At 38.4% G+C, this 21,039-nt stretch overlaps 1 protein-coding gene and 1 pseudogene across 1 annotated transcript; one reads left to right on the forward strand and one right to left on the reverse strand.

The window, feature by feature from the left end:
* The first annotated feature begins 4,152 nt into the window (after positions 1-4,152).
* LOC112015147 (pentatricopeptide repeat-containing protein At1g25360-like) lies at positions 4,153-8,591 on the forward strand (annotated as a pseudogene).
* Positions 8,592-12,891: 4,300 nt separating this feature from the next.
* Positions 12,892-13,638, reverse strand: LOC136061980 (uncharacterized). The gene has a single exon (XM_065760499.1). The coding sequence runs from the start codon at positions 13,636-13,638 to the stop codon at positions 12,892-12,894; it is 747 nt and encodes a 248-aa protein (XP_065616571.1).
* Between the last annotated feature and the right edge of the window lie 7,401 nt (positions 13,639-21,039).

Consider the following 21,039-nt stretch of genomic DNA (forward strand, 5'->3'; position numbering starts at 1 on the left):
TTTAATTCAATCAAATTTATACAATTTGGAATATAACAATTGATCAAAGTTGTTTCACATACTTTTTTTTTTTAGAGTTTTAACTTATGATAGCGATAATTGAACCTCAAATCTTTTATTCAACTATAAAAAACTTTACCAATTGAACTAACTAAAACTCACTGTTATTTCAGATACTTTTTTTTTTTTTTAAATGAAAGTTATTTCACATTCTTGGTTATATATTTTGCCACAACTTACATTAGTATTAACTTGTAATTATATTACTTATACATTAGTCCATTACTAATACTTAATAATACATGTTTAGCAAAAAAAAAAAATACTTAATAAAAAGTTATTCAATTATCCTCTGTCACGTGTCTTGGTGTCTAATAAATTGGTGGTTATTGGCAGATTCTGTTCTGTTTGACCGTGCAATGCGGTACACATTGGTGAGACTGTTTGCTTGGACTCCTTGGTCATGACCAGTAGGTCTAGAACTAAGCAAAATTAAGAAAAATAAAATTTAAATGTGACTAATCATATCTATCAGGTAATCTTTTATGAGTTTTACTGATGCTTGTTCTTTGGGCATATGTTAGTAAATCATTTTAGGAAAATTTTTATTCGAAAATTGAAAAAGCTGTCAAACTAACATATACCCACCCTTTAGGCATATGTTAGTAAATTATTTCAGGAAAATTTTTATTCGGGGATTAAAAAAGTTGTCATACTTTTTTGACAGATTTTTTAATTCCTTATAAAATTTTTCCTAAAATGAATTATTATTGTATGCCCTAGAGGTATACATTATTTAGACCCATATTTTATTAAATGCTAGTACTGTTGCAAACTTAAATATATGAAAAACAGTTAAAAGATGATAAAATTTCTAGAGATATTGTGCTTATGTTCATGGAACCTGACATTGAGATTCCATTTCAAGAATATACATGTGCTAAAATTATGTTTGATGCTTTTACTAGAGCATAACGTGTATGCTTTAAAGCATATACTTAACTTTTAGTTGAGAGATTCAATGGAATTGTAACGAAAGTGTTAGAGATATATTAGTCCAATAGTGTAGATCGAATTCTAGTCCTACTTTGTGTATAAGTCACTGATATATACTTGTACTGCAAGTTTATTAATCATAGTAGTGTATGATTACTAGTTAGTATAGAGTTTAACCTATTATATTTAGCACATGCTTAATTAGTTAATTAAAACCAGTTAGGCTAGGCATACGTGCAATCAATCAATCAGCCAATAAGAATTAAATATGCTAGTGTATATAAACCCTCATGTAATTGTAAGTGTGGAAGGTCATAACAAGAAAGTTAATTGCATCCTTATGTTCTTTTCTCCCATCTAATGGAGAGAATGAATTTCTATGAGGTCAACCATTTTTATTTCCTTCCAAATTGTAAGGGAATGAGAAAGTAGAGCGAGTTATATACAATATTGATATGAGGCCCGCCTCTTTCCCTTCTTTTCTAAAACCTTGCAAACCCAAATACTATGAAGGGGAACTATTCTCCTTTCTCTTTCTCTTTCTTTTCCTCTCTCCTCTTCCCTTTGTTTTCTCTTTTCTTGTATTCCGTTTTGTCAAACAGTGTAAAAGTTTCCTCTTTCACTCTTATTTAAATGATTAGTTATTTACCATGACTTTTGGATGAAATTTGTGATGTGTCTTTCTGTTAGAACTAATTTCCCTCTCTTTTATGTGTGTTTGTTTCTCAAATTTTTTTTTGATTAATTATTTATTTACGAATCTCTTTTACTCTCTTAATCACTTTTTCCTTTAGCAGGTGGTGACTCCCTTTATCTATTTATTCACCACACATTCCATTTCAAATCTTAAATACCATACTATCCTAACTATACTCAAAACCCTAAAGCAATCCCAACTAGGAACCTAAGCTCTCATCATCTTAAACACTCAACTCAGTTCAACATGAACTTAGCCCTAATTGTGCTCCTATCAGAATACATCTACACTCTCCCAACATGTTCAGACTTGAAGGTTTATGCATCTAAAACCATGCATGCGCATGCTCCTAGCATATGCATGCATGGCTCTTATGAAATAAAATTTTCTTTCTTTCTTTTGGGTTTACCAACTTTAAAGTTTTAATAAATAATTTATTAATATAACCATTAAGATTCATATTTATGTTAAATAAAAACACACACACACACATATATATATATATATATATGTTATGACATTGATTGAGACTCAACTATTTTGAACTTTTTTCCATAACTTGTTATGATAAATTATAATATGAACATCATTTTAAAAGGAGTCCACTTTTAAAATTTTCTTCTTTTTTGAGCTGACCTAGAAATTTTAATCTACCCTACATATAATTCTTCCCAAGTTGGGGCTGAATCCATGATCCTTCCCCACCCCACAATTACTAACCACCACGCCACAGGTCATGGTGGCTTAAAATCTTCTTTATTATGCATCAATCATAAAAAATATACTTCTTAAGAAAAAGAAATTCCTTATTTCAAGAAAAAGAATGAATAGTTGACTACCTAGTAAAATATACAATTTTACTGATTGATTGTCATGACAATAAATTGATTGTTTTAGTAAAATTACCATCGAGTTTCTGGTTTGGGGAAACTAACAAAATAAACCATTGTTGAAATTTCATGAGTTTGACTCTAGATAACCTTAAAAAAGGAGGTGGTTCCAACATTATTATGATTCTCTATAATAAATCTCAAAAGAAAATTGTAATAAGAGCCTAAACCAACGAACTTGAATTGTCATTGGCCAATTTGTTGTGGATTTGGGGTCCAATGAGCTATTGTACAGTGCAATTACCCCTTACGGTCTGTTCAGTTAGAGGAGTGGAAAAGTGAGAGAATGAAAAATTGTGGGAGGATGGAAAAGTGGGAGGATGGAAAATATTTAGTTTTCCTTCTTGTGTGTTCGGTTGGAAAGGTGGAAAAGTGGGAGGGTGAAAAACTCTTTTGTTTGGTTGGAGAGAAAAAGCGAAGAATGGAAAATGTAATTTATATAAATTGACTATTATACCCTTGTTACATAATATGTAAAAAATATATTTATTTGTACTCATTAAATAATATAAAATTTATCACATCATATATATAAATTTATATTATTATTTTTATTATTATAATATAAAAATTAGATCAAGTCACTTTGAAAAAAAAAGAAAAAGAAAGAAAGAACGTTCAGTCACGTTGAAAAGAAAAAAAAAAAGAAGAACGTTCAGTCACGTTAAAAAGAACAAAAAAACGTTCAGGTCACATTAAAAAAAAAAAGAAAAAAAGAAAAGAAAAGAAAGAAGAAGAACGTTCAGGTCACGTTGAAAAGAAAAAGAAAAAAAAAGAAAAAAAAAGAAAGAAGAAGAATGTTCAGGTCATGTTGAAAGGAAGAAGGAAAAAAAAAAAAAAAAGAAAGAAGAAAAGAACGTCCAGGTTACATTGAAAAAAAAAAAAAAATTGTAAAGAGGGCATTTTAGACAAAGTGCTGCTGTAGCACTTTTCAACCCAAGTTTTCCTCCGATTTGGGAGGGAAAAAAATTTGGCCCCGGAGAGAAAACTTTCTCTCGGGTTTTCCATCCTTCCTATTTTCTTTTCCTAAATGAACAGTGGGAAACAACATTTTCCACTCTATTTTTCTTTCTTTATTTTCCATCCTCTCTATTTTCACTCCAAATGAACGTAGCGTTAATGTGTGTGAGAGAAGTAAAAAGAGTGAAATTTTTTTAGAGTAATAATAATAAGAAGAAGAAGTGAAAAAATTATGATCCAATTGTTGAGATCAAAGATAAACTTTCCAATTTTCTATCTCAGCCATTAAACAACTATTTCAATTGTATTTCAAATCTCAATCCATTGGCTATAGGTAGCTTCCCCAAGGCTTCAAACTCATGTTGAGGTTGTTTGGTTCAACCTTTTGATTTTGAATTTTTGGAAAAAGTGGCGATTTGTAATTGCTGCTTTTTAGGAGATGCAAATTATGCAATTGCAGAATAAAAACACACTTTTTCACCAAATGCACTATGTTCACGTTTTTAAACTACCAAATGAATTTGGCCCCAAAAAAAAGGGCTCTAACAAAACAGGCACGTAGTAGGCTTCATAGGTTGGGCCTTGCACTGCTGAAAATTAAGGTAAACTTGACTGTGAGTCCGTAACTCATTGTTGGGTTCTACGCTCTCAAAGAGTGGGCTTCGATGGGCTGATATTATTGGGCGTTTTTGAATGGGCCGGGTTGTTGTTGGACAATTAGAATGGGCTTGGGTTATTTTCTCTTCAATGGGTCGGGTTAAGAGCTCTTGCTTCGGTTAAGGATGTGGAGGCTAATCTAGGATGATCAGGTTTCGGTCAGTTGAGACTGTTACCAATTTGGGACAGACTCGAAGGTTTGCTTCATGTTACTCTCTGACTCTCTTTGTTCACTATAAATAATATTTTGTGTCTGTGACTAATTCTTAGTATTAATAAATTGATATAGTTTTGGACCTTCATAACAAACACATTGGTTTTCAAACTAGTTTGCTTCTCAGGTGAATGCAGTTCAACTGTTTGATAAAATTCCTCTCAAAATATGCACAATATGCCGTCTAATATGTGTGTGTATTTTGTGTTTGTGTCTATGCTTTTAAGCATGCATCTTGTTTGCAGTGTGAAATCTAGACCTAGTTGAAATTTTCACCATTTCAATCGGTCTTTTTTTTTTTTTGGTTTGGATAAGTAACTTAATTGATAAAGGAAAAAGACTATCTCTTGTACATAATAAACACACAAGATAGTCTGAATAATTACATAAAAAATTATTACTTTTTTGTTCGATAAGTTGTGGTATTTTATTAATGGAAACGATTAATATATGCTCAAGAAATGAGCATGAGCACACAGTAACATTAAAAAATTCTGCTTAAAAAGATTGCTTCTTTCAGTTTTGTGCACAACTATTATTCAGATGGTTGTCTTATATTCTGCAATGTTCTGTCGATCAAATTGGCTACTACTTAATAATCCTAAGTAGGTGACTTTATCTACCCATTAGTAAGCCATTCTTTTTCACATCATTGCCAAAACTTCTATTTTGCAAAATGCTTTGATATGCTTATCAAAGCATTTGGATTAATCACGTTATGATTGAAATACCATTATTAGGCATGGTAACTAACTTATGGTGAACAAGTTATTGCTTATTGTTACATTCCCAAAAGCAAAAGACTTAGAGACCAAACCTTTTGCTTGGGGAAAAAAAGGTCCCTTTGATGAGAGAGTAAATCTCCTACTGTCCATAGCAAAATTCACATCGTAAAACTCTAGAAGGATCTAATTTCAACACCCACAATCTCTCTTTCTCTCTCTTATTTGGTTGTGTAAATGGAATGGTTGAATTTTAGGATCAATAAGCATATTGGTTGGGAACACCATTGTTTAGCTGGAAATTGACAAGTTGAGATTTAGAACGAGATTTGGCGGTGGGGGTTTTGTGTACCATTTTGTCAACTGTTACAAGTTTCGGCAATTCTAGCTGAAACTAAACAGTATTGGCACATATGGTTGAAAGGATGTTTCAAAGAGCAAAATGAGAAGTTGAAGGGGATTTTGGCTCCAAGGATGGCCAAAATGCACCATTTCTCATTTTTAAATGGGGTGTTTCGAAAAAAAATTTATATTTTATAAAATTAGTCTTTTTTCCTTTGGTGTTTGGTCCATGTTTGTTTTGCATTTTGCATTTATGTGTAGTCTGGTTTTCTTAAATTTTCTTTGTAAATTGTAAATTTTAATGTAAATAACACACAGATATGCACACATGCAGGGCTTTGAAGGTGATAAAATGTCGTATCCTGTTAAAATTATTTGAAAATAATTTTATTTGTTAAATCTAATTTCATTGAGTTTAACAGAAAACCATGACTTGCAAGCTTTCTAAACATGAGGAACCCATTGGACATCCATACGGTGGCCAATTGTTACACTGCACAACTGCAACTACATTGCTCCCAAAGGTCAAGCTCTTACTGCATAGCTCAAACCATCCATGCCCATATGATAGCTTCTGGGTTCAAGCCACACCACATCCTCAACCGTCTGATGGATAACTATTGTAAATCATCCAATTTTGCCTATGCTAGCCACCCGTTCAACAAAATTCCCGAACCACATATAGTTGCAAGAATGACGTTGATTACTGCACTCTACTGCAAGAAGTCTAAAGGTAGCTGAGGAAGTATTTGGTGGAATCCCACTCGGCATGCGAGACATTGTTTTTTACAATGCAATGATCACAGGTTATTCCCACTACAATGATGGCCATGCTGCTATTCAACTCTTTCGTGATATGAGGTGAGACAAACTTAGGCTTGACAATTTCACTTTCACTAGTGTTCTTGGAGTGTTGGTGCTAATAGTCGAGGATGAAAAGCATTGCCAACAGAAATTCGTTGTGCCGTGCTAAAGCCAGGAACAGGGTTTGTTAGTTCAGTGTTGAATGCGCTTATATCCACTTATGTTCGGTGTGCATCTTCACCATTAGTATCATTTTCTTTATTAATGGGTGCAGCTAAAATGTTGTTTGATGAGATGACAGAGAAGGATGAGATAACATGGACAACAATTGTTACAGGGTATGTGAGGAAAGGTGATCTTGATGCAGACCATGCAATTCTTGATGGCATGACTGAAAATATGAGGGTTGCATGGAATCCAATGATTTTGGGTTATGTGCACCATGGTTTATTCATGAGTGTACCCACACGAGTGTAATAAGTGCTTGCACTAATGCTGGATTGTTCAAACATGGAAAGCAAGTGCATGCTTTCATTTTGAAAACAGAAGAGAATCCTAAACCAGAATTTTTGTTGTCTCTGAATAATGCATTAGTTACACTATGCTGGAAATGTGGTAAAGTTGATGAGGCAAGGAAGATTTTTGATAATATGCTCATAAAAAATCTTGTTTCTGGAATGAAATCTTGTCTGCGTATGTTAATTTAGGGCACATTGTGGAAGCTAAGTCCTTTTTAAAGGAGATGCCTGAGAGGAATCTTCTTGCATGGACAATGATGATATCTGGTTTAGCACAAAATGGCTTTGGGGAAGAAGGTTTGAAGTTATTCAACCGAATGAGAATAGAGGGTTTTGAGCCATATGATTTTGCATTTGCTGGAGAAATTACATCTTGTGTAGTGCTGGGAGCTTTGGAGCCTGGATGTCAACTCCGTGCTCAACTAGTTCAGCTAGGGCATGATACAAGCCTCTTAGCTGGAAATGCAATTATCACATTGTACGTGGGATGTGGCATTGTTGAGGCTACAAATTGTGTGTTCCTTACAATGCCTTATCTGGATCGAGTACCTTGGAATGCCACGATTGCTGCTTTAGGGCAACATGGACATGGTCTGCAAGCAATAGTACTTTTGAACAGATGTTGAAGGAAGATATAGTGCCCGATCTGATAACTTTTCTCACAAGTCTCTCTGCTTCTAGCCATGCTGGTTTAGTCAAAGAAGGACACTGTTATTTCAATTTTGTGCATGTTTGTTACGATATAGTCCTGGGTGAAGATCATTATGCTCGATTGATTGATTTGTTGGTTTGAGCTGGGAAGTTTTCAGAGGCAATTAATGTGATTGAATCAATGCCTTTTGAGCCAGGTGCACCAATTTGGAAGGCTCTTCTTGCTGGTTGCTGGATGTATGGGAACATGGATTTGGGGATTCAAGCAGCAGAACGACTTTTTGAACTAATGCCACAGCATGATAGGAACTATGTACTTTTGTCAAACATATATGTCACTGCAGGCAGGTTGATTGATGCAGCTAAGGTGCAGAAATTAATGGGGGACTGGGGGATTAAGAAAGAGCCTGGTTGTAGATGGATTTAGGTTTAAAGCAAGGTTCATGTGTTCTTGGTTGCTGATACTGTGCATAATTATCTTGAGCAATTGGTATTTCAAATGAGAAAACTTGGGTGTCCTTAACAAAAAGTATGTGCTGCACAATATGGAGTATGAGCACAAGGATTCTGTCTTGTAACTCATAGTGAGAAGCTTGTGGTTGTTTTTGGGCTTATGAAGATTCCTCTAGGAGCCACAATTAGGGTTTTCTAGAACCTTAGGATTTGTGGCAATTACTGGTAGCCGGATATTTTGTCTGACAATTATCTTGAGGAAGGTTACTGTCAAAAACAGAAAGCCCCGTTCTTCACTTGTTCTTTTTTGCAGCCCCATGGTGGGAATTTATAAAATGGACGATCATGCCAGCTATTGATCCAACTACTCAAACATATAATTACCTCGAAATGACTTTTAGAAAACTACGTAGAGGCAGATACATGAGTTTTTCACTTTAGTCTGGATTTTCTTTAGAGAAGATGGTGTAGCTCAATGGTGCAAATATGTAGGTGGTTTGGATATCAGAGTGTGGTATGAATGGTTAATGTACTGTATTTTGTTTTGAGGTTAGGCAAATAATATGATTGTTGGTTAAACCACTAATTTTGATTATGAAATTTGTTGATATTGCCATGATGGCAACTGTAATTACATTCAATAGGTGATTTTATAAATTTCTCAATAGAATGAGCAGCAGCCTTGGACTTTAGTTTCTGTTTCTGGCGATACTTGTTAACTGACGTTTATTTTAGTTCTTGACTCACATGTTAGCTAACTAATATTTCTTATACTCTTACATTGTTGATCCAATAATTTGTGAATGGCAACGTAATTTTGCATCCAATGATTTTTCTTATACTCTTACATTGTTGATCCAATATTAAAATTTTTACTGCATGAACATTTCATAATGCCTTCTTTTTTTAAAGGATTTAATTCACATTTAAATCAGAATTCAAGGATGGCATTCGAGTTAATTAACTTTTGCATTTGCAAATGCTTGCTAGAGTCTAATTCTGTTTTTATGCTACATACTTTATTTTTTATTTACTTTATCTACCTAATTTTAACCTTTGATGTGAAATTAATAACAGTTTAAATGGTTTACCTTTTTTTTTTTTTTTAAAACAATTCTTTCAATCAAAATTAATTAAAAAAATTACTTTACCCTCTCCTCCTCCATTATTATTGTCATGCCCCTCTCGCTATTGCCTTCGTCCCTCACCCACTTGCCTTCCTCATCCTCAAGCTGTTACCCTTTTCGCTGCTATCATCTACCCTCTCACATCCCGCCTCCTCAAGTTGTTACCCTTTTTGCTGCCATCATCTACCCTCTCACATACCGCCACCATCATCTGTTTACCGAAGCCAAACTTCACTCTTTGATTCACTTCAAAGTCATTCATCCTTACAGTGGTACCCCATAGACTAGTCTCTTTTAGCATTATTCTCAGCACCTTCATTTCCTGAATTTTGGCATCATTCTCCACCATGGTATTGATATTGTTGTTTGACGGTCATGAAAAGGGGGGGGGGGGGGGTTGCACGATTTGGATGACTAGAGGCATTCCCACTCTCCTGGTGTCCTGGACTAGTAGCCATTGACCTAGTCCGAACCATCCAGCCTTTTTGTCTTGGAAAGCAGAAAAGTTAGTACTTAGAAACTTTTTAACTCTCTTCTTCCCCATAGATGGCGCCGACTAATGATGTACGAAAATCAGTAGGCAAAAATACTTCGGGCTATGGTTGTAAGTCTTAAAAAGAAAGAAAGAACTGTCAAAGGTGACTGGTGTGAACCGGCCAAGGATCCTCTAATGGTTATGTCAGTTTTCTCTCTAGGATACAAGGATAGAAAATAGGGAATGGTTAGAACTTACCTTGGGTGAATAAGATTTGCTCATTTTATAGAGAGTTAGATGTGGGCTTACTTGTTTGGATCCACTACCATCGTGGGTAATGGGGGCGGTTTTTAGAGAAAATGGGGTATGTGAAGCGTAGTTCGAGGAATCTCTTCCACGTGTTAAGAGCAACGTGTCGTGGTTTGTTCATGTAGAACCTTTGGAGAATTCTTTGTAGAATTTACTAAGTAGTCATCCATGGATCTAGTCGTCTATGAATATAGTCTTTTATGGACGAGTTCTTTCAACTGGATTTTATTATTCCTAACGAAGGGTCTTCTTCATGCATTTTGTCATTCTTGGATGGTTTTCTTTAGACGTGGTCTGGTCGTGGACGACAACCAAGGACGGGTTATACTTAATTGATTCCTATCAAATAGTATTAAAAAAAACTATCCAATCCATGGGTTCAACCCGACCCTACCTTGATCCATGTGGGTTGGGTTGAACCCTTATAATGGGTTGGGTTGGGTTGGGTTGTATTTTTTATAACCCATCATGGTGAGTTAGGTCGAAAAATCTTCTCAATTCGACCTAACTTGATCCATGCACACCCCTACTAGAGAATAATGAGAGCTATAAAAATTGATGAAGCTGAAAAGTTCACTAATAAGTCACGTAGTGCTCTTTTCGCCTATATGAAAACCTGCACGAAATAAAGGAGAAAACCTATCAAAAGGGCACCGGTGTAGTACCGGCCAAATACCCTCCGAAGGTCAAGTCATAAAATATTCTCTCAACTCTAGAGTGCTAGAGAGGGTAAAATCATGCTTACCTTGGTTTATGAGGGTATTAGGGCTTTTATAGTAGCATAAGGTTGACATCTCTTTCTTGGCGCGAAAGTCTTTTCCTTATAGGACTCTCCTTGTAGAATCCTAAACGTGATGGACAGATCTCCTCCTTATAGGGAAGATCTTTACCAAATATATAAGATTTTCGGAGTCCTACTAGCGTAAGGACTCTGTTTGGGCCCTTATGAGAGTGGGCCAAAGTATCCCCCATGAGGGGTCCAACAGGCCCATGGACAATCAACCCACCTTCCTTCACTCCGTTCGTATCTGGCCCGTTCACATGAGATCCGTCCATTGGAGGCTCGTGCAAATGACGTGCTCGCGAATCTGGACGTCTGCGGACCATATACGGCCCGTCCAACCACATAAGGCATTCCAGTGTATTTTCTCCCTTTCAGTTGCCCCCTCACCCGATGGGTCCGTCAAGAATAATGAACGGACCCATGGGATGACGGATCTAAAACTTGGTCACGCCTCCAGGACACCTATGTCCGCGAATTTTCATCCGTACACTGCTGGATCAGGAGCTAATGCATTAACGTGCTGTGCCAAGTGTCATCCTGTCAATGGCCATTGTTTTGGAACGAGGCGTCGCTTCGTCTTCCGTGCACCTCTCTTATAAATATCAATCCCCCGCCCCTCATTTCCTCACTTGTTGCTGGAAGAAATTGTCAGAGCGAGTCCGTCACACTTGTCAGAGAGTAGTCCGTTCACTCACATACCTGTCGTTCTTTCCAAACCCGTCAGAGTCTTAGGTTCTGTCATTACCTGTAGGCCATGTCTAGTGCGTCAAGTAATCAGTCGGTCGTTTGTGACAGGGCGGATTACGAAGGGGTATACCCGTCAGGTCCCAAAGACCATGACGTCCCGAGCGAGAGTAGTCCGTCATCATCCTCCTCGTCCTCAACACATGAGGGCCTGGAGATGATCGAAATCCAAAAGGGATCAGACGACGAAGAGCTACTAGTTAGGTCCGTCGTGGGGGTTGATGGACTTAGGGAGTTCATCTTGCCCCCAGAGTGGACGGTTCACGCCTTTACATCAACCATCAAGGAGGGTCATTTCAATACACTTAGGGACCGCTACCAAATCCCAGACCACATCCCACTCCGTCTACCTTATAAGTCAGAAAAATGTTATTATGAAGGAGTTGATGGAGTGGGTGTGTACGAACAAGTGCTTAAAGCTGGCCTGAGGTTCCCGTTGAGTTCGTTACACCGCGAACTCTTAAACTACTTAGGCATATCCGTCAGCCAGGTGTCCCCTAACGCCTGGAGAGTCTTTATTGCGATGGAGGTTCTGTACGGAGCCATGTCCGACGGCGAGAGGAGGCTTTCAATAAAAGAGTTCCTCCATTGCTACCGTCCGGACGAGATAGACAAATCGAGGGGCATGTACAGTTTCGTCCCTAGGAGCCTCGTCTTGAAAGTCATTTTCGAAACCCCGGACTCAAATAGGGACTGGAAGAGTCGTTACTTTTTTATAGAAGGAGAGGATTGGATGTGTCTTCCAGGGGAGACGGACTTCATGCCCATCGACACAGTTTGGGGCATTTTAAACCCATTTGGTATGGTCCGTCATGAATGACTCTGTATCTTAATAACTTTGTAATGTTTCTAACGTCCGTCTTCTATGGTGCAGTTCAACGGCGTCCCCAAATTACTCTTGAGGAATTCAGCTTCCTTGAGAGAATTTTTTCAAAGACAAAGCCAGAGGAGCGGACGTGGGCCAAGCTCGTCAACCTCAATACAATCCACTGGTATTGTGACGGTCCCGAGCCCACTCCAGAGGCTTTAAAGTACGAGAAACAGACCCGTCTACGTGAGTCCGTCTACCCTTAAGACTCTTTTTTTTTTTTTTTTTTTTTTTTTTTTTTTTTTTTTTTTTTTTTTTTTTTTTTTTTTTTTTTTTTTTTTTTTTTTTTTGCCNTTGTAGTCCCCTACACGTATGTTGACGACCAGCACATCGTCATGTGGGTGATGGAGTCTCCTTGCGTCTTCTTCGGTGAATCCTATAATAGGGCTCTCCACCCACGTGGTATTAGGCCTCGAGCCTGTTAGGTGGATGTTCAGGACCGATCTGAGGTACGTCTTTCGAGCTTTTTTGGAAGAACCGGTAGACGCGGTTCCTCCCACTATCATCCTTATGTCTTCGATGGGGGGTCTAGGGCGCTCATTGTCCTGTTGGGGGGCCGGCTCTTGGCGATTATGATACGTTTTCTCTTTGTTGACGAACTTCTGCAACTTCCCTTGTCTAATGAGGGCTTCAATCTGCTGCTTTAGGTCGTAGCAATCAGCCGTGTCGTGGCCATGATCTCAATGGAAACGACAATATTTGTCTCGCGGTCGTTTGCTTGGGTCGCTCTTTAGTTTTCCCAGGAATGTTAGTGTCTCCTCGTCTTTGATTTGCATCAAGACTTGGTCAATCGGGGCGTTCAGGGGGGTGAAACTTGTGAACCTCCCGCTCGGGGGCTTAGGGCGTCTTTCGTCCTTTCTGTCTCCTGTCCTTGGTCTTTTCGGCCCTTGGTCCTGGCGCATGTCCACCTGGCGTTCCCTCTTCCTGGGCCTTTCCTCCCGTGCAAGTAGCGCGTCTTTCGCGTTCATGTACTTGGTGGCCCTGTAGAGTACTTCTGACATGGTTTTGGGGTCGTTTTTGTATAGTGAGAACAAAAACTTGCCCTTGCGTAATCCGTTCGTGAAAGCTGCCACCAGTATCTTGTCGTCGGCTTCATCAATTGAGAGTGCTTCCTTATTGAAGTGGGTTATGTAGTATCTTAGCATCTCGTCTTCTCTCTGCCTGATGCTCATCAAGCACGCTGTGGACTTCTTGTACCTGTGTCCCCCTATGAAGTGCGAGGTGAATTGAGCGCTTAGTTCTTTGAAAGTGCTGATGGAGTTCGGTGTCAGCCGACTGAACCAGATCCTCGCGGGACCCTTCAGTGTGGTTGGGAAGGCCCTACACATGATTTCGTCTGGTACCCCTTGTAGATGCATCAAGGTCTTGAATGTCTCCAAGTGGTCTAGGGGATCCTTGACCCCATCATAGCTCTCTATTTGCGACATCCGGAAGTTGTGTGGTAGGGGGAAGGAATTGACGGGCCAGTGAATGGCGAGTCAGTCCGGTTTACTAGGTCGTCCAGATCGCTGGACACTCGTCCCTTTAGGGCGTTCATCATGACTTCCATCTGTTCTTTCATCGCTTGCATCTTTGCGAACATAGGTGGAGTTGTCGCATCCGTGAGGGATGGGAGGCTCATATTCTGTCGTTCTGGCCTGCTTGGGGCGTTACTCCCTTCAGGCCCTTCTCTTTCTCTTTGCGTGGCGCTGGTGCCTTCCTGATCCTCCCTCTAGTTGTGGGGTGTTGTGTTTCTTTGACGCAGCTATTCTTCTAGGTTATGATTTTGTTTGGTGAGACGTTCCACAGCTGCAGTGAGGGTCCGAACCTGTCTTTCGAGTGCGGTCGTGGGTGGTCCTTCTCCTTGGATGTCGTTGGTTGTTGCCATCGAGCGAGTGAGCACCATGCAACTCTTCTGTCTCAGGGATGAAGCAACGTCTGACCGCTTTCTTCTTACGTAACTTTCCCACAGACGGCGCCAACTGATGAAGCTGAAAAGTTCACCAATAAGTCACGTAGTGCTCTTTTCGCCTATATGAAAACCTGCACGAAATAAAGGAGAAAACCTATCAAAAGGGCACCGGTGTGGTACCGGCCAAATACCCTCCGAAGGTCAAGTCAGAAAATATTCTCTCGACTCTAGAGTGCTAGAGAGGGTAAAATCATGCGTACCTTGGTTTATGAGGGTATTGGGGCTTTTATAGTAGCATAAGGTTGACATCTCTTTCTTGGCACGGAAGTCTTTTCCTTATAGGACTCTCCTTGTAGAATCCTAAACGTGATGGACAGATCTCCTCCTTATAGGGAAGATCTTTACCAAATATATAAGATTTCCGGAGTCCTACTAGCGCAAGGACTCTGTTTGGGCCCTTATGAGAGTGGGCCAAAGTATCCCCTAAGAGGGGTCCAACAGGCCCATGGACAATCAGCCCACCTTCCTTCACTCCGTCTGTATCCGGCCCTTTCACATGAGATCCGTCCATTGGAGGCCCGTGCAAATGACGTGCTCGCGAATCCGGACGTCTGCGGACCATATACGGCCCGTCCAACCACATAAGGCATTCCAGTGTATTTTCTCCCTTTCAAAAATAAAGGTAAAAAATAACTTGCCCTTGTCAAACCTAACCAAGAAAGCAAGAACATTTTAAATTGTAACATTTGGAATCACGTATATCCTAAAATCACTCACCCACATTGAGGGTGATAATATTAATGTTATGAGCAAACTCTCTCCAGCGGGTTTGGATTATTCACTACTTGGAAATATTTTGGAAGAAATAAAGACTTTAATGGCTGATCTTCGCAGTAACTATTTCTAATGTGTCAGGTGATTTGGTAACTCAGTGGCGCACTCTTTAGCTAAATTTGTTAGTTTATCTCTAATGATATAACTTGGATGAAAGATCCTCCTCCTCTTGCCTTAGAGGCTCTATTCTTTAATGTAAATGTTTCTCTTTTATAAATGATAGTCTTTTGAGCCTAAAAATAATTAATATATATAAACTCAAATTAGCTAAGTTTCGCTTTCACCTGTCAAGAGTAGAACTTGTATTCAAATACCAAAATTGGAGCTAGATGATCCACCCGATAGAGAGATTATGGTAAAACAAATAAAAACACGTATTAGAGCATGTACCCACAATAAATCAAAATGATGCAAAAATTGTCACAATTAATAAGAAGTTTTTTTAAACCCTGTTCCCCCCTCCCTTTGTTAGTGAATTTAATTGTGATTAATGCATTGTAAAATTAGTGTCAATAGTAAACTAAGTGAAAGTGATGTTACTATAATCAGACTTGACTTCAATCCAATGCATTAAAGCACTGAACTCATGTTTTACCTGTTCTAATTACAATTCATCACTTTAATAAATTGTAAAAAGCTTTACATCTCTAACATGACACTATTCCATGTGATCATATTTACCCTCACTTCACGCTTCTATTCAACAGCGACTTCCAAAACTTTGCATTGTAGGGGTTTCAAATTCTATTACCCCTACACGCCTTAAGTGCAATTCATTAGCTTGGGAATATCAAAAGAAAGGGGAAGGGGAAGGAGGGGAGCAGATTGTCTTTTAGAATCAATATGTCAAGTTTATCAACTAAACTTTTTCAACTTTCGGGAGAATAACGATGATCATGATACCTCTTGGAAATTGAAATTCTTAGACAGTTATAGTTATGGCTGCTAATCACCCAAAGAATATTTGTTTCAAATAAATTGAGCCAATATATAATACAAACTAAAAGAATTATTCGTGTTATAAGTATTAAGTGCAATTCTTTAACTACCTTGAAAGTTGAAATCAGTAGAAATCAAAATTTTGAAGCCACTAAAAATATCAATTCTTTTTCTTTTTGTTTCTTTATTTGGATGTTGTATGTATTGCATATTAATTTGGATTCAACGCATTCATGAAATTAAAACTTTTGTTTTAATTTAACTAAATGGGACGACCCAATACATTTTGGGATATAAGGTGATAAATTTAGTAAATTTTTTAATATTTAAATAGTAATTATTCAATTATATATATATATATATATATCTTTCTTTTGAACCCATTCTTCTTGCTTTTGAAGATACAAAATTACTAATTATAGTTTTTGTATTTGGATTTTATTAACATCATTTTTTTTAAAAAAGTTTTTAGGAAAATTGATTGTCAATAATTATTCGACATATTCATAATAATTAAGCTCATCATTTTTTTTTTCCTTTTTGTGAAACAATTGCGTTGGATTATTGGCCCAATATTTTTGAGGCCTTCTTAAAGTTGGGAAAAGAATGTAAAATCTTTATAAAACCCTAGTATGGGGTCTAGTGGTCTAGCACCATGACCAACTCGTAGTCATATATATGAGACTTATTAGCACGAGGGTTGTTGGCTAATGTGAGAATCCTATCGTATATCTTATTAAGGCTGCGTTTGGTTCTATGTAAATCGAATTTCGAGTGTAAAATGAATGCAAGGGAAAATGAATTCCCGTAAGGAAATGAAATCCGGTTGTTTGGTTCTGTAATGGAAAATAGTTCAGAGAACAATTTTCTGTGTTTGGTAACATTCTGAAAATGCTATTTTCCTACAAATTTTTTACATTCTCTCAGCCATTTTCTCAGCTTCCAAACACATTTTATAATAGAAAAATCTCCTAATATACACTTAACACAACCAAAAATCAAAATAAAAACAATTAGTCACAACAGAGAGGAGGAAGAAGAAAGAGTGAGAGATTGAGGGAAAGAGAGATAGATCAGGAAAGAGAGAGATCAGGGTGGATGGAGGACGACGGCGGCTAGATCGAATGGGTTTGGGGGTGGAGTGGAGATCAGAACAAAAAAAAATCGCCCCCTTCCTCAGACAGAACACCAGTTGTGAGAGAGGTGGAGAGAGATGGCTTGAGAGAAAGAGATGGGTAATGGTGGTTCGAGCTTGGGGCGATGAGATCAGTTGTTCATTCTAGAGGCGGTAGCGACGACAGGGTGGGTGGTGGGTTGTAGATCAGTGACATGCAGTTGAAGATTTAGCCTTGGTTGGTCAGAGGGATGGTGAGAGAACGAGAGAGTTAGAGAAGAGAGACGGTGGACGCAGCTTGCATGGTGGAAGGAGGATGGTGTATGGAGCTTGCACAGTGGACGGCAGATGATGAACGGAGCTTGCATGGCGACCAAAGCTTGCACGGCAATTTGATTCCTCTGGTACTTTCTCTCTCTCTCTCTCTCTCTCTCTCTCTCTCTCTCTCTCTCTCTCTCTTAGGGTTGTTGAGTTCTGAGTGAGGCTGGAAATCAATTGAAGGTAAAATAACTATGGAATTGGTTTTACAAAGTTAGGAATTCTATTTTACGATCAACTGAAATTGATTTTCAGTTTGACCGAATTTTCATGCGTACCCAAACACCCTTAAGGGTGTAATATATTTTTCGGATTTCCTTTACAACTGAAACAAACGCAGCCTAAATAGGACATGACTTGCTCTGATGTTTACCATTTTTTTTTTTTATTTAGCAAAAAAAGAAAAAAAAATATTTATATATTAGAATACCTATCCAAAGAAAATGGTATGAAAAAAATAAATAACAAAATTAAGTCGTAATTTCACATTTGTAAAAATAACATAAGACTAAGAAACAAACAAACACTAGATGGAGTCGGCCATCTCCATGATAACATATTAGAATTGGGTTAGTCAGAATATATATATATATATATGTATATAAAATATCAAAACACTTTTTCACACGTGGCAATCAAATATATATATATATATATTGTAGAGAGGGAAAATTCCCGACCTATCACAAGCTGACACGTCACACTACTAAAGCCACAAAATACAGCCAATTACAAAGTGCCACATACTGCTGCTAGGTTTTACTATTACTGTTCAGAAGCCAACATAAATTTGCCAAGTGTCATGTAAGAATCAATCATGCATCGGCTCGTGTAAGCGATGACCCAAGCAACCTCGCACGTGTAAGCGATGACCCAAGCGACCTTGCACGTGTAAGCAATGACACAAGCGGACCAATCAGATTGTGACATGTGTCACCAATCAGACTCCGCCACGTGTCACTCATCCACCCCAAAACTCCTATAAATAGAATCCTTCCTGAGACATTTAGGGGGACATCAAGCCATCTGAAGCACAAGCAGCATCGGAGAAGATTCAGAAGTCCAGAAGCTCTGCCGGAACCAAGCTCTAAAGCATCCAAGAACTTCAAGAACTTCAACCTTCAAATAAGTAGAACATTCGAAGAGAAATCATCAAAATCATCCGCCTAGATCCAAAAGTCTACGGGAATCAAGCCTAAAGTGTCCGAAAACATCAACAAACCACAAATTGGTGAAGCTCTACGGATTCGAGCCTCTAAAGCCCCGAAGAACTTCCACCACAAATTCAAGAACACGAAGAACATGAAGAATGGGAAGAACAAAGGATTTCTAACTAGCTCATAGCCAGAAATTCATTGTAATTCCGTTTTAGCAATCTTCGATCCATCCCTCAACCAAATTGAAGGATATTTTGTGTTTAAGTCACAATCACATTACCACAAATCCAAATTAATAAGTCTTGCAAGGAGATCGAATTAGAGGATCACTCTTTTGTAAACATAGAGAATTATACCATAATTATCAATACAAATTCGCATTTGTGCAACTATTTTACTTGTTTGATTTATTTCGAACTAAGAAATTTAGTCGTCTACATATTCTAGCACGCCCAGTGGGACATCTCTGCCTCTCATCTCTTTCTCCTTCAAAAGAAATTCGACATCATGTTTGCTACCAACTTCAAATGGCCTCTAGCAAGAATGTCCAAAAGTCAGTAGTTAATGCTTCCAATGTCAATGATTATGTCAGCCCAATCACTCGCAGTCGATCCAAAGCTCTTCAGCCCCAATCGACCAACGAAGGCGAGCTTTCTACCGTCATCTCTCTAGACTTTCTTGCAAATAGGAAAGCTACTAATAAGGATTCATCTGTCTCGAAAGATTTTGAGAGCAGTAATGAATCATCCCCAACAAAGACCTTTTCTATCAACTCTTCACCCGTGATGAAAAACTTAAGGAATAAAGTAACTTTGACTCATCCTATTTCATCATTTTCTCCATCATATCTAGAGGTCATGCCAGTAACGATGACTAACACCTCTACCATGGAAGAAAAGATGGCTGAAATGGAACAAAGGATCATCCTCCTCACAAAATCACTGGAAGAAAAGGACGTTAAAATTGCAACCCTAATGAACAAGCTGGAGATAGAAGATTCGGGTGAATCAAGTCATGGCCCTGAGCGCCCACCTGGCTTTACCTTGAAAGGAGAAAATGCTAAGGGTGATAAGGGAAAAGGAGGTGAAGGCACTTCTCAACATGGACATTCCACCTCAATGGCTTCAATATTTGTCCAACAATTGCAGGATATGATAACGAACACCATACGAGCACAATATGGAGGTTCTTCTACAAGTTCTCTCATATATTCGAAGCCCTATACAAAGCGCATCGATAATATGAGGATGCCAAATGGATATCAACCCCCCAAGTTTTTACAATTTGATGGCAAAGGAAACCCTAAGCAACACGTGGCTCACTTTGTAGAAACGTGTGAGAATGCAGGGACTCAAGGAGGCCTCTTTGTAAAGCAGTTTGTTCGTTCACTGAAAGGAAATGCCTTTGATTGGTATACAGACTTAGAACCCGAATCAATTGATAACTGGGAACAACTTGAAAGAGAGTTTCTCAACCGATTTTATAGCACACGGCGCACGGTAAGCATGATGGGGCTTACCAGTACCAAACAGTGGAAAGATGAGCCCGTCGTTGATTATATCAATCGGTGGCATTCTTTGAGTCTAGATTGCAAGGATAGACTTTCTGAAATATCTATTGTAGAAATGTGCATCCAAGGCATGCATTGGAGACTTCTTTACATCCTTCAAGGGATAAAGCCCCGAACATTTGAGGAATTAGCAACTCGTGCGCATGACATGGAATTGAGTATCTCTAGCCATGGAAATACAAAACCTCCCGTACCTGAGGAAAGGAAAGAAAGACGGGAAATAAGGAAAAATGATAGGAATCCGAAAAGTAATGTCAAAGACTCCATGAATGTCAACCCTGCCCCAATCAAAATTTCAACAAGAAATGTGAAGACCAATGAGAAAAGGCCCGAGGTAGGCCAGCAGCGTGAGACGCGACGCTCATCACTTAAGGAATGGGAACAAAAGGTGTATCCTTTCCTAGATGCCGATATGCCAGAAATGCTAGAACAATTGCTCAAGTTGAAATTAATTGAATTGCCAGAATGCAAACGATCGGAAGAGATGGGAAAAGTTGATAACCCAAACTATTGCAAATACCATCGCCTCATAAGCCATCCAATCCAAAAATGCTTTGTTCTTAAAGAACTCATCATGAAGCTCGCCAAGGAAAGGAAAATCGACTTGGATTTTAATGATGTTGCTCAGTCAAACCTTGCAACCTTTGCTTATGGGTTACCCAGTTGCATGTCTCCAACTACTAAGCAGGGGGCAAATACCACTTTCATTCAGTTTGGTTCTCTAGAACCTGTTCAAGTTCAGCTCTCACAAAAGGCATTGGATTATAATTCAAATGATGATAAAAGGTCAACAATGGATGAGGAAGAGGGCTGGACGGTGGTTACTCGCAGGAGATGGAAGAAGAGACGTACATTCCCTCTTCATTTGATTTCCCAAGAGTCTAGAAAAGCACAAAACCAGATTCAGCCTTGGTCAAGAAGAAGGAGTGATAAAAGGCAAGAAAGACTAGGAACAAAAATGTCTGACAATTCAGCACAAACCCAAAAACTTCGAAATCTCATCAC

Source organism: Quercus suber, unplaced genomic scaffold (genome assembly GCF_002906115.3).
Source record: "Quercus suber isolate HL8 unplaced genomic scaffold, Cork oak 2.0 scaffold_370, whole genome shotgun sequence".
In the NCBI taxonomy this organism is placed as follows: Eukaryota; Viridiplantae; Streptophyta; class Magnoliopsida; order Fagales; family Fagaceae; genus Quercus; species Quercus suber.